Here is a 14,298-nt window from a genome sequence, read left to right on the forward strand (position 1 = left end):
TAGTCTGTGATTCATAGATGAAATTACTTACCATATAGGTTTTGTTATTTATAAACAAATTACTGTTTTAAAAATTAAATGTGCCAACTTCTTAACCTTATTTGACCCAAAACTATACTTACTTTGTTAACCTTATTTATATTGCTTTTTCTAATATTATAAATCAAACAAATAAGAATGTCAACTTTCTTTTATTTTCATTTGTTTGATGTTAGGACAATAGAAAAGAGATATCCTATTGTGTTGTTGTGTACCTTGGTTGAATAAGAGAATTTAATTGATGAATTTTGTTTTGCTTTGTTTTTTACTTTCCAATTTGTTGTTGTTGAACAAAAATTGTTCTTTCAATGACTAATGATTTCAGTAACTTGTGGTTTTACTAATTGATTTGTCACTCTTACAACTTGGAGTTGATGGAGTGTTGGTTCGACTAAGAGAAACTCATGCATTTTGTATTTGTGGAAGCACAAATCCAATTACATTTTAAAGAGACTTGCATGAGAGAATCTATATTTCAAGATTTGTCTAGGATAAAAGTTTGAGACAATTGCTATTACACATATTTATTCTTTTGCCATAATCTATACTATTAATAAAGAGAAAACATAGAATAACCACTCATCATTGTGTAATTTGTATTTTTCTATTTTGCCATCAATATCTTTTTATTTCTACCAAAAAACCATATAATATTATTTTCTTATTTTATCCTTATTATCTTCTTATTTTAAAAATGTATTTAAAAAATTGAATATTAGATCAATTGAATAAATTAACCTTAAATTTAGCGCAAAAAAATATATTTGAATTTATAAAATACAAACTATACATTATAAACGATAGAAAAACAGATTGTCAGACACGACAGTGCATGTCAACACGCTAGTTATGATAAAATAAGTACTATATAGTTGTATTGAACTTACACATAATCTTAAAACTTATTGTTGTTAGAGAGACATTATTTTCATTAATAATTAATAACATCTCTAGAAATAATGTTGTAAAAATAATTCTTAGATCAAGATTATATGTGTTTTCATTGTAATAATTTCAATAGGAAGTTTTATAACATTAGTATCATTTATTTTCAGTGTTAAATAAATTTGGATTAGTTAATATTTGTGTTCCTAAAGATTTGAATGTAGTAGTAAATTGCTTATTTAATCAAACTAATTTACTAAACATAGGATGGGACGATATCTCATTATCTATTCCAAACCAATTATATATTAACACATGAATAAAATAAAAAAATTAAAATCAGAATGTAATAAAATGGAGTAGATTAACTTTAGACATGAAGTAAAACACTGTTTAACACGTAAATGATCTATATCTTTCTTAATAATATAATATGAATGCATAAATAACATTTTTTAGCTAGAGCATAGAAGAAATAGTAAATTACAATGATATCCCATGAGTTTTAGTGAAACGACCCAGACCTTTTTAAAACTACACAAACCCCTACTTATATGTATATACATTACACTGATTACCCCTGTAAGATAGATAAGTGTAATTTCTTAAATAAAAAATGGTGACGAGTGTAATTAAGTAAAACAAAATACGATATATTGTAAAAATAAGTCCAAATAGTATAAGAATTGATGTTTATTCTTTATTTTGGTTAATTAAAATGTAATATGAGAGTAATTAAAATATAAGAGTTGATGCTTATCCTTAAACTTATTGATATAGTTTGTAACGAATAAAAAATAATGAATATACATCAAATTTATACTATTTAGATTTATCTCTACAATATAATATATTTTGTTTAACTTAATTGCACCTATCAGTTTTTGGATACTTATATGTGTTACGGGAGTAGTATAATATGTATATATATAAATAATGATTGTTTATGTTGGTTTTAAAAAGGTGTTTGTATTCACTCTAGAAGAAAATAAAGAGAAGGATAAATAAACCCAATCCCCCCTGCAAAAAACAATCACTCTCCTCTAAATTTTCCAAAATCTGAATCTGTGTTGCATTGTCATCACAACAGTTACTACAATGCGAGGTCACGACCGTTTCAACACGAGTCTCCCTGACGATTTAATCATCGAGATTTTCCGCCGCCTCGATTCCAAATCCAAACGCGACGCTTGTTCCCTCGTCTGCCACCGTTGGCTCCGCCTTCACCGACTCACCCGATCCTCCCTCAAAATCGGTGCCTCCGGTTCCCCCGATCGATTCCTTCAAATCCTCTCCACTCGCTTCCCTAACGTTACCGATATTTACGTTGACGAACGCTTCGCCATTTCGCCACCCCCTTGCATTGTAAGTCTCATTGATTCTTAATTTGTAGGTAATTGTTTTTGTTTGTTTTTAAGGTGAGGCGGATTTGAAATGCTCGCAGTTTATGTATGGCAACCAATAGGGCGTTGTTTTAATGGCGTAAGGCCCGGCTAGATTCCAGGATCACCAAAATGTTTCAATTCATATGAGCAACATTTGTTGGGAGGGCAGCCACTTAATCCGAAATGATTAGTTTTTTAGCATAAGGTAAGGGATACCTTTGGCATTACAAAAAAAAGTTTATGCATCACAACTTAACATAAAGTAAATTGAATTAAATTTGATCTCAAAAGTAAATTAAATTCAATTGAAATTTTGATAGGTATGGATGGTATTAAGTATTAACTTGTTTGAAGTGGATATTCGCAATTTATATCCTGCTTAACTAATTGAGCTGACTGTTGGGACGTAGGTCTCTTTCAAATTAACTTCAATTCAACTGTGGTGGCCCGGTACACGTGCTCGTTCTAACTTAGTGGGGTATGAGGAGGGTAGATGTATATTGCTTTACCCTCACAGGTGGATAGATGGTTCTAGGATTTGAACCTTTTGACCTTCATGGTCACTAAGTAGCAACCTTACTGTTGAGCCAAGCTCACCATCTCTTTCAATTCAATTGTGGTGGATCACAAAATTCAGCTCAGTTCAATTGAAATTTTAATAAGGTATGGATGAATGGTATTAACTTGTTTGAGGTTGGTAAATTGATTTTAGCAGGGGAGAAAACGATCAAGGGACAATTCGAAGGTTTCATCTGAGGAGAGCTGCGGCAGCGTAGGGAATGTTGATTCTCCGTATTTATCTGATGCTGGATTAGCTGTTATTGGGAACGGGTTTCCCAAGCTTGAGAAATTGAACTTAATTTGGTGTTCTAATGTTACTAGTGATGGATTAGCTTCACTTGCTCGCAAATGCACTTATTTGAAATCCTTGGACTTGCAGGTATTATTATTATGCCCTAATTTTTTACTACAAGTGTATGTCTACTCATTTGAAGCAGTTGATAATGTTTTTGTTTTGCCCATTCGACATATTATTTCATATCCTTGCAACATGCCTAACCTGTTTAGCCATGCTGCCAAAATAATATGGGCCAGGTTTGTTTAAGCTCTTTTTTATATAAGGAAAGTGATTATTTTGATTAAAAAACCACTTTTAATCAGCATCTCAAAACATTGCTTTTGCCAGAACCATTTTTGTAGATACACTTTTTTAAGCATAAACTAACAGGCTCACGAAGTTGTTGACATTACTTTAAAAGAAAAATGATGGTAATGAAAGCTAAGCCTCTATATTTTCTTACAGCCAAAAGGATACTTATCTGGCTGCTTTCATTTTCATTGAACTGCTAATTGAACAGAGTCATGTCTTGTGAAGAATAACATTTTAAGACACCAACTCCCATTTTATTTATCAATGTGTTACCTTCCTTGCCACCCCGTTAATATCTATTATTCCACGAGTTCAATGGCATAGGTGATGCATATTTCTTGTTGTAATTATTGAAATTTTCTTTTAGGGTTGTTATGTTAGAGATCAAGGTCTGGCGGCTGTTGGACAGTGTTGCAAGCAACTTGAAGATTTGAATCTACGTTTTTGTGAAGGCTTGACCGACACGGGTTTGATTGAGTTAGCCGTAGGCGTGGGAAAATCTTTAAAATCTCTGGGTGTGGCAGCTTGTGCCAAAATAACCGACTCCTCAATGGAAGCTGTAGGATCTCACTGTGGATCCCTTGAGAACCTGTCATTGGACTCTGAGTTCATCCACAATCAAGGGATCCTTGCTGTTGCTGGAGGATGTCCACATTTGAAAGTTATAAAGCTGCAGTGTATTAATGTTAATGATGATGCTTTGAAAGCTGTAGGAGCCAATTGTTTGTCTCTGATGTCATTAGCTCTATATGGTTTCCAGAGGTTTACTGATAAGTAAGCTGCTCTCTCACAATTGTTTTTCAGGATCTTACTTCATTGACTTTGATTGAATTCACACAAAATCACAATGCTCAAATTACTAATTCTTTTGTTCTGATTTGACCCGATCAATCATTTGTAGGATTGATCAATTGAGAAGAGCAGTGGCGGATTATGCCAGGGGCACATGGGGGCAGCTGCCCCCTGATTTTTTTTTATTTTTCTTTAAAATATTTATTTTAACTAATTCATTAAAAATTAAAGAGTGTAATATTTATGTACTATCAGTGTAAAGATTTATACATAGGTAGTATATCATCCACCATTAATTTGTATTACTCTTTTGAAGAGCCAATGATTATTAAAATAAATGGTGGATGATGGACTAATAGTGTATAAAATTCTTATACCATTAGTACATACATTTTATTCTCTTCATTAAAATATTTACTTTACCCTCAACATTAGTGTGAATCCTAACAATGTCCATAAAACATGTAATATTGATAATATATTAATTTTGTATATAAATTTATCCTATGAATTTCAATGAGTATAAGAGTAGTGTTGATTATGCATTATAGTTAGCCTTTATTTTCTTTCTTATTTTGTTTCAACTCCTATATATATGGAGCAGTTATTCTGTATTCACTTACAATTAAATAGAAACAAATTTAGTTTTTGTTTCTCTCTTTTCTCTTCTCTCTTTCTCTCTGATTTCTTCTCTCACTCTCATTTCTTCTCTAAGCTTCAATTAAACTTTTCTAACATGGTATATAGAGCTTCTCATTCCTAGTTTTGTTGTGATTGAGATTGAGATCACGATTCTTTGATGATTCATTGCAATTTCTCGGATTGAACTTCCGTCAATTTTGCTTGTTCGAATTTCATCAAGATTCTTTGAAGATTCGTTAATGGTTCATGACCTAGGGTTTCAGGTTGATCTTCTACTTTTGTGATCTTCTTCTTCTTGCTGTTCGTTGTGGAGTTGCGTTTCGTCGCTGATTGTGCTATCGGTGGTTGTGTTTTTCTTGCCGTTGTGCCGTCGCTCCCTTTAGCTCTATCCGTCGACGTATTCTCTGATGTCAGCGCTGTTGATAGCTTTGTTTTTGGTGAGATCGTTTGATTCGTGCACGCTACTGTTCGTCGCGATTTCTGTGTAGTCACGCTACTGTTTGTCGCGATTTTTGTGTAGTCATCTCCGACGATTGTTTCGTCTTTGGTAGGATCACTTTGATTCGTGGATGGTATCATCTCCCAGCTTTGTTGCGTTACCTATGGCTTCCTTTGCTGAGTTGATTTGTTGCTTCATCATTATTATTAGCTGATTCTGTTTTTACAATGAATTGTGACCTAGATTTCCAATTAATTAGAATTGTTTCTTGTTGAATTTGTTGAGCTGTTGTTGGTTCAGTTTGCTGTTGATTGGTTCACTGATTGTTCAGTTTTTCATTCATGGAGGATTATACGTCTATGTCGTCACCTCGTCCATCGCAGGTTGTTCCTCCTCAGTCGGTTTCATTCACTCAAGTGATCTCGGGAAAGTTGTGTGAGAAAAATTATTTTATGTGGAAGCAACAAGTTGAAGCAGTTACTGCCTCTCATCATCTTGAACGGTTTGTGGTTAATCCACAAGTGCCTCTATGGTTTTTATCTGAGGAAGATCGAGATGTTGGCCATGTGAATCCTCCATTTCTTCAGTGGGAAGAACAGGATCAACACCTTGTCTCTTGGCTGCTACAATCATTATCTGAGAATGTGCAATCCCGAGTTTTAGGCCTTCGTCATGTGTGGCAAATATGGGATGAAATTCACACATTTTTTGACTCGTTGATTCATGCTAGGAGTCAATTGTTGCTTTCGAAACTTCGTACTCTGAAGAAAGGCACTCAAACTGTCTCTGAGTTTGTCTCCCATGTCAAGGCTCTTGTTCACTCATTAGCTGCCATCGGTGAAGTTATCTCTAGGAGAGAACAAGTTCGGGTAGTGCTGGAGGGTCTTCCTTCTGAATATGAGTCCTTTGTGACTTTGATAAATAACATAAGTGAATCGTGTTCGTTTATTCAGCTTGAATCTTTGCTTATGGCTCATGAGACTTACTTAGAGCAGATTCATCCTCCAGTCATTGAAACTTTTTCTGTGAATGTGGCTCATTCGTCTGTTAAGTCTCGTCCAACGACTCTTTCACATGTTCCACAGCTGACTTATGATGTTCCTAGTTCGTCCATGCCTCATTCTCTTGTTCTACAAGGAGTTCATTCGGGTATTGATGCATATGGACTCCCTGATCCTTCCTCCCAGTTTCCTTACTCTTAATGATCTGCGTTTGGTCCCTTCTATAACTAAGAATCTGGTCAGTGTGCGTTAGTTTGCTAAGGATAATTATGTTTACTTTGAATTTCATTCTCACTACTGTTGTGTCAAATCTCAGGTTGATGATTCTATCCTTCTAGAAGGGACCGTTGGACCTGAAGGGTTGTATGTGCTCAACAATCTTCGTCTTGCTGTATCCGAGTCTACCTTCACTACTAGTACAGATAGTTGTTCTATAGGTTCTGGTTGTAATCTTGTTGTTTCTTCGCATAAACATTCTAGAGATGATACTTTGTACTCTTTGTGGCATTCTTGGCTAGGACACCCCACATGATGGGGTTGTGAAACATGTTTTAAAGTCATTTAATATTCCTAATAAAAGCAAAGTTGTGTTTTGTGATGCTTGTGCTTTGGGAAAATCTCATCGTTTGCCTTCACAACCTTCTCTTACTGTTTACTCAACGCCCTTTGATTTGGTATATGTTGATTTGTGGGGTCCTGCTCCTATTGTATCTCTTTCGGGTTATAGATATTACATGTCTATTGTTGATTCATGTACTAGATACACTTGGTTGTTTTTGTTGAAGCAAAAGTCTGAGGCTATCACTTTCTTTAAGCAATTTCACATCATGATTCAGGTTCAGTTTAAGGGTCTTCTTAAATCTGTCCAAAAGATTCGGGTGGGGAATTTAGACCTTTTATCTCTCTTTTAAGCTCTCTTGGCATCCATTATCGTGTGAATTGCCCACACACTCACCATCAAAATGGTGTGATTGAGCGAAAACATAGACATACTGTTGAAACAGGTTTCACTCTGCTTGCTCAAGCTTCCCTTCCCTTACAGTACTGGGAGCATGCCTATGATATGGCTGTTTACCTCATAAATAGGATACCTAGTCGATCTATTCATGGTGGTGTTCCGTACTATTGTCTTTATAAGTCTTCTCCTGACTATACTTTTCTTAAAGGGTTTGGTTGTTCTTGTTTTCTTTATCTAAGACCTTATACCAAACATAAGTTGCAACACAGATTTGAAGAGTGCACTCTTCTGGAGTATTCCTCTCATCACAAAGGGTACAAGTGTATGTCCTCTATGAGTAGAGTGTATGTCTCTAAGGATATTATTTTTAATAAATAAAAGTTTCCTCAGTCAGTTGTCACCTCTTCATTCCCTTCTCCCTCTTCCTCTACTGGTGTCAGTATTCCTCTTACCGTCTTGTCTGATGCTATGTCTTTGTCAAATCCAAACACTACTCCATCTCAGTCCACTCTAAACACTATTTGTAGTTATAGTCCTTTACCTGGGTATGTTCCTCTAAACACTACTCCATCCCCGTCCAACCTAGACACTACTCCCTCTCCCATGGTTTTGCCCTCGTCGTCTGAGAGTGTGTCTCCTTTGTTTCCATTTGTGTCTACATCCTCTCCCTCCCCTTCGGTACCCCACTGTGTTTGTTCCTCCTCATAATTCTCACTTTATGCTTACACGGTCTAAAACATATTAGTCTAGATACCTTCCTGCTCCAAGTATCTTCACTGCTTACCTTGAACCCAAGGCAACCTTGTCTATTTCTGAGTGGTGGTCTGCCATGGATGTTGAGTTTGATGCTTTGATGAAAAACCGGACTTGGACTTTGGTTATCTTCCCTCACATTGTGAGGCTATTGGTTGTAAATGGGTGTTCAAGGTGAAACAATATCCTGATGGTACTATTGATAAGTATAAAGCGGGACTTGTGGCTAAAGGGTTTCATCAGAGAGTTGGTTTTGATTATCATGAGATATTCTCCCCAGTGGTGAAACCGGTTACAATTAGAGTGGTTCTCACTTTGGCTCTAACTCATGGTTGAGATATTCAGCAAATTGATGTTATCAATGCCTTTCTTAATGGAGTCTTGGAGGAGGATGTGTACATGCAACAACCAGAGGGGTTTAGAGTTGCTGATACTACTCTAATGTGTAAGTTGAACAAGGCTATTTATGGTCTTAAGCAGGTGCCGAGAGCATGGTTTGACAAGCTTGCAGGAACTCTATTGTCCTTTGGCTTCAAGAAGTGTAGGTGTGATCATTCTCTCTTTATTAGGATCAAACTCACTTGCAAGCTATTTGTCCTTTGTTATGTGGATGATATTATTATCACATGTACCTCCTTTTCCCTTATCAAACAACTCATTGATAAGATGAACTTAACCTTTGCTTTGAAGGATCTGGGTGCCTTGGACTACTTTTTGGGGATTGAGATTCAGAAACACCGTAATGGTTCTCTTATCACTCAGTCTAAGTACATTAAAGACTTGCTTCAGCAGTTTCATATGGATGATCTGAAGAGTCTACCTACACCCATGGTTGCAGGGTGTAAACTTACTAAGCATGGTAGTAATTTTTTGGAAGATGGAAAGCTATATCGCTCTATTGTTGGTGCTTTGTAGTATGTCACCATTACTCGGCCTGAGATATCCTATAGTATTAGCAAGGTGTATCAGTTTCTCTCTCAACCTCAAGAGGAACACTGGAAGGCTCTTAAAAGGATTCTTCGGTATCTTAAAGGCACACTTCATCATGGTTTGTTGTTACGACCTGCCTCTTTGTCTCATCCTCTTTCTCTATATGCTTATTGTGATGCGGATTGGACAGCTGATCTGGATGATCGGAAGTCTGTATCTGCTGCTTCTATTTATCTTGGTCCTAACCTTGTCTCTTGGTGGTCTAAAAAGCAAGAGTGGGTTGCTCGTTCAACTGCTGAGGCTGAGTACAAGAGTTTAGCTCTTGCTGCGAGTGAAATGCTTTGGATTCAGAGTCTGCTTCACGAGTTGTAGTTTCAGGCTATTACTCCTATCATTTGTTGTGACAATATGAGCATTGTTTTACTCTCCAGGAATCCAGTTCTACACTCTAGAACCAAACATATTGAGTTGGACCTTTTCTGGGTTCGAGAAAAAGTTATCAGCAAACATCTTCTTGTTGAACATGTTTCCTCTAAACATCAGATTGTTGATATTCTTACCAAGGCTCTCTCCTCCTTTGGATTTGCTATCCTCAGAGACAAGCTTCGGGTTACTGATGGTTTTTCTACTCAACCTGCCTAGTTGTCTGGATGGCTCAAGATTCTGGGGGAATATTAGAGTAGTGTTGATTATGTATTATAGTTACTCTTTGTATTCTTTCTTATTCTATTTCAACTCCTATATATATATGGAGTAATTAAACAAATTTAGTTTTCTTTTCTCTTCTCTCTCTCTCTGATTTCTTCTCCCAGTCTCATTTCTTCTCTAAGCTTCAATTAAGCTTTTCTAACAATGAGTTAGAGAAAATTAGTTTGAGATATAAACTTCAACATTTTATTTTTTATGTCGTCAGTATTCAATTCGAAGAACATCTCTGAATTAAGTGTAGTTTTTACCAAAATGGGGAAGGTGAATGTATAATACTTGTTTGATTGAGTTATTTATCTTATTTTAACTATTCTGATTTCTACAACTACTACAAAAAAGATCATTTTCAGCGATGAAGACAATCAAAACAAGATTACATAGTCAGATAGAAGATAATTTCTTGCAGACAATGATTTATATTGAAAAGAAAATAACAAGATCTTTTACCTCTAATTTAATGAGTGATGAATATAAGTTTATAAAAGAACGAACAACAACACTTTAAATAAATGTACATTTTTCTTTGACATATTTAATTTTTAATTAATGTTATTTAAAATTAATATGTTATTTTGAAACTTTGAAACAAATATACATTTTTCTTTATATATTATCGCCACTTGAGAAGAGGTTGTTCTAACAATTTGATTCCTGTTTATTCTTCAATTTCTGGTTCTTGATAGAGCCCAATGTTTTTGTTTGACCTAGATAGCTGAGTCCATTCCCCTCTTTTATATGACCTTTAAGGGGTTTAAACTACAATATTTTGGCTGTACATGTGGACACAACCTTTGTGTCTCTAATTTAGTAGGTTGCATCTTGCTAATAACATTTCGAGAATTATATTATTTATTTAACTTTTTTTTTAATAATGTATTGTATTCAGGGGTTTCTTTGCAATCGGGAAGGGATCTAAAAATTTGAAGAATTTGACTTTAAGTGATTGCTATTTCCTAAGTGACAAGGGTTTGGAAGCAATTGCAACTGGCTGCAAAGAACTTACTCATCTTGAAATTAATGGATGCCACAACATTGGAACTCCGGGGCTTCAATCTGTTGGAAAATCTTGCCGGTATGTTTTTCTGTTAAGCTGAATTGTATAGCAATGCATAGATGCATGTAATGGAACTTGTTCAATTGTGTTTGCAACAAACTCTAATGCATAGGGAATTTAATAATTTCTAAAGGATAGAAACAACATGAGGAAACTTATGTATAGCCTATGTTTTAATAATTAATAAATCTTATGATGTTGAGGCTTTCCCTTGTGTACAATATAACTGCATCCTGCTGTAAGCTTCAAGGACAAACTACCTAACATTACATTCATAGTAGTGAATATATTCATCACCAATCATCTCCATCAGATTCAATGCGTATGGGAGAGATTTTTTTACTGACATTGTTGTTGTGGGGCTATGGTGCTGCTAACAGGCCTGCTTTGGTGCAAAGATATAAACGCGGGAGACTGCCTCTAGTAACTTTTTCTATGGGACCTATTGGTGCTGCTAATAGGTCACTTCAGAGTTCGGAGCAAAACAATATACTCTTTCAACCTATGCTTTTGGAAATTTGATTATTAAGTTACTATTGTTCAAAGGCATGCTAAATGTCACCTTATTATGGTCTTGAGGATTTTTTGTGTATTTTACTTATTAGTTTTATGTGAACTTCACTCTGTTCATCTTAACATATTGAGATCTCTAAGTCTGACAGAAACATATCCATGCCGTGGACCTAAACATGAATAATTAGCTCATGATATTGACATAATGGGGACACAGGTTCCAAAATGTTGAATGCACTCATTGATCTTTCATCAATGATGCTGATTTTAGCTTTCTATTGTACAGACATCTGACTGAGTTGGCATTGCTTTACTGCCAAAGGATTGGTGATCCTGGGCTTCTTCAGATTGGACAAGGATGCAAGTACCTGCGAACTCTTCACCTGGTAGATTGCTCAAGCATTGGAGATGAAGGCATGTGTGGTATAGCTAGTGGATGCAAGAATTTAAAGAAACTTCATATTCGTCGCTGTTATGAGGTACTTCGTCTGTGTTCAATGTTTGTGTTTTGGAAACCGGACTTGCCAGTTCATTCGGAAAGCTGGACCAGGCATCGGTCCGTTTCACCCAATTAACCACCCTTAAAAAAACCATTCAAGAACTGGACAAACCGGTGTAAAACTGCTCTAACCGTTAAAAACCAGAGGTCAGTGTCTTAAACCGGTTTTTAAACAAGTGTAAACTTAATTAAAATATTAGAACTTTCACTATTCACTATATAAATAACTGGTGCCGTCCATTGCAATACATGCCTAAGACTGTTCCAGGTAGCTTGTGCAGTTTTTTATATCCTAAAGTATGAGCCATATGCCTTGAGTGGGGCAGTCCCTGCGTGGATCCCCAATCAACACACAATTTGCCATCCCTAGGTGTGTCAGTTTATTGTTTTATTACATTATATATCATATAAATTTAAAAAGTATAATTTATTTGGCACCGGTTCAATCATGGTTCGACTATGTTCTGGCCATTGGACCGTGAATGACCACTTTCACTGGTTCATTGACTAGTCAGATCTTCAAAACAGTAGTTTTTATGTAAAATGCCATAACGTTGTTGCTTAACTTCATTTTTAGCTTCAAAACGGTGCTTTGTTTTCTATAGCTACTTTCAATATGCATGTAGCAAGTTGTAACCTTGGAGAAAAAATGTTGACTGATTTTGGCCATAATTGATACTGACACACATTACACTACACATGATTTAACAAAATTGTCCTTGTAATATTAATAACTTATACTTCTTTTGATGATTTCCAGTTCAAGAGTAGTTTTCCTAACACATTCCAAAGAAAATTCATCCTTACCAACTTGTAGATAACTATTTCCAGATACAAAACTCAGTTCTTCCAAAAATAACTTATTATTTTATAATACAATTTTCTCAATACTCTTTTTGTTATTGGCTATTTAATTAACTTACATCTCTATCTTTCTCCTAACATTTCTTGCTTTCTTTCCCCTATATTAGATTGGGAACAAAGGTATAATTGCTGTTGGCAAGCATTGTAAGTTGCTAACTGATCTTAACATCCGATACTGTGATAGGTAAAAACCTCATTCACATATTTTCCATTGAGTTATTCAGTTACATGCGTTATATTCTCATTTTGTTCTTCACATTTTCATTTTATTTTGTTAGAAATATATTTTCTTCTATTGTTTCATTTTGTTTGTTTTGCAAGCTCTAGATTACTTCAGAACATTATCAGTGTTGTGCATAATTGATGATGTCTACCTTAATGGCTTAATCTATGTTAAATTACTAGGGTGGGGGATGAGGCCCTTATTGCTATAGCAGAGGGTTGTTCCCTTCATTATCTGAATGTCAGTGGTTGCCACCAAATTGGAGATGCTGGAGTGATAGCAATTGCAAGGGGGTGCCCTCAACTCTGTTATTTAGACGTGAGTGTTCTGCAGGTGTGTATCTATGCTCTCTTTTTATACCCAATGCTTTGTAGTTTTTTTTAGCTCTTTATTATTATTCTTTTAATTTTCACACTCTTTTCCTGTTTTGGGAGTTTCTTGTAGTTCATTGATTCAGTTTTAGTTTCACTAATACATTGTTGATGAAATACTAGAGGGTCAGCCTCACCGCAATTTAAAGGTTACTTTGTGACCTGCAGCCACAGCTCATATGTTCAAATCATGGAAACAACATTAACATTGCCTGAGGCTGCATACGTTTACCATCCATAAGACCCTATCAGGTGGAGCCTTGCGCACTAGGCCACCTATTTATAGTTTGATAAAATACATACATGGTCAGGGACTGCATATATAGTAGCATATACCCTGGGGACATCATGAAACCAAACGTTTGCTTAAGGATAGATATTTGCATGATATTCTCTTAAGCATGGACAATTATTTTACTTCAGTGATGTCATAGAAACAGTTTACAGGATTGAATTGTGTATATAGAAGTTTTTACCCAAGGATCTAAGAATTGGTCAACTTACAAACTGTATCCTTATGAAGTTTTACTAGTTACTACTTTGTTCTACATTCCTTTTTTTTATACATTGCTGAATGCAATTGCAGAATTTGGGTGATATGGTGATGACTGAGTTGGCAGAACATTGTCCACTGCTTAAAGAAATAGTGCTCTCACACTGCCGTCAAATAACAGATGTTGGTCTAACCCATCTTGTAAAAAGTTGCACCATGTTGGAGTCATGCCATATGGTTTACTGCTCTGGTATAACTTCAGCGGGAGTGGCTACAATGGTCTCTAGCTGTCCCAACATAAAAAAAGTCCTCATTGAGAAGTGGAAGGTTAGCCAGCGGACCAAGCGCCGAGCAGGCTCTGTCATTTCTTACTTTTGTGTGGAGCTATAGACCTCCTTTGGTATATATTAAGCAGAAGTTTCATCCTTCAGATGATACAGTTTTTTCTTGGACAAATTTTATATATGAAAGTTATAACTCTCTTCGGAGTATTGACATTATAGCAGTGGAACCCATAGGCTTAGAAATAAGTGTTGTTTACAATAAGTTGATTTCTAGATAAATAAATAAATATTATGACTTTGATTTCTTGATCTTAA

General features: G+C 35.5%; 1 protein-coding gene across 2 annotated transcripts; it reads left to right on the forward strand.

Annotated features, from left to right (window-relative positions):
* LOC109330151 (F-box/LRR-repeat protein 4-like) lies at positions 1,933–14,298 on the forward strand. Of its 2 annotated transcripts, none has more exons than XM_019564201.1 (8): positions 1,933–2,289; positions 3,022–3,249; positions 3,827–4,233; positions 10,569–10,754; positions 11,536–11,728; positions 12,720–12,796; positions 13,018–13,168; positions 13,793–14,298. In XM_019564201.1, the coding sequence occupies exons 1-8, from the start codon at positions 2,023–2,025 to the stop codon at positions 14,087–14,089; spliced, it is 1,806 nt and encodes a 601-aa protein (XP_019419746.1). In that variant the 5' UTR covers positions 1,933–2,022; the 3' UTR covers positions 14,090–14,298. The 2 variants fall into 2 exon arrangements, with proteins under 2 accessions (XP_019419746.1, XP_019419747.1); XM_019564202.1 differs by having other exon boundaries at positions 3,025–3,249.

The sequence above is a fragment of the Lupinus angustifolius genome, chromosome LG16 (genome assembly GCF_001865875.1).
Source record: "Lupinus angustifolius cultivar Tanjil chromosome LG16, LupAngTanjil_v1.0, whole genome shotgun sequence".
Classification (NCBI taxonomy): Eukaryota; Viridiplantae; Streptophyta; class Magnoliopsida; order Fabales; family Fabaceae; genus Lupinus; species Lupinus angustifolius.

Coding starts and splice junctions, on each gene's coding strand:
- LOC109330151 (XM_019564201.1), top strand. CDS start 2,023: ATGCGAGGTCACGACCGTTTCAACACGAGTCTCCCTGACGATTTAATC. Junction 4,234..10,568: donor TTCCAGAGGTTTACTGATAA/GTAAGCTGCTCT, acceptor TATTGTATTCAG/GGGTTTCTTTGCAATCGGGA. Junction 10,755..11,535: donor TCTGTTGGAAAATCTTGCCG/GTATGTTTTTCT, acceptor TCTATTGTACAG/ACATCTGACTGAGTTGGCAT.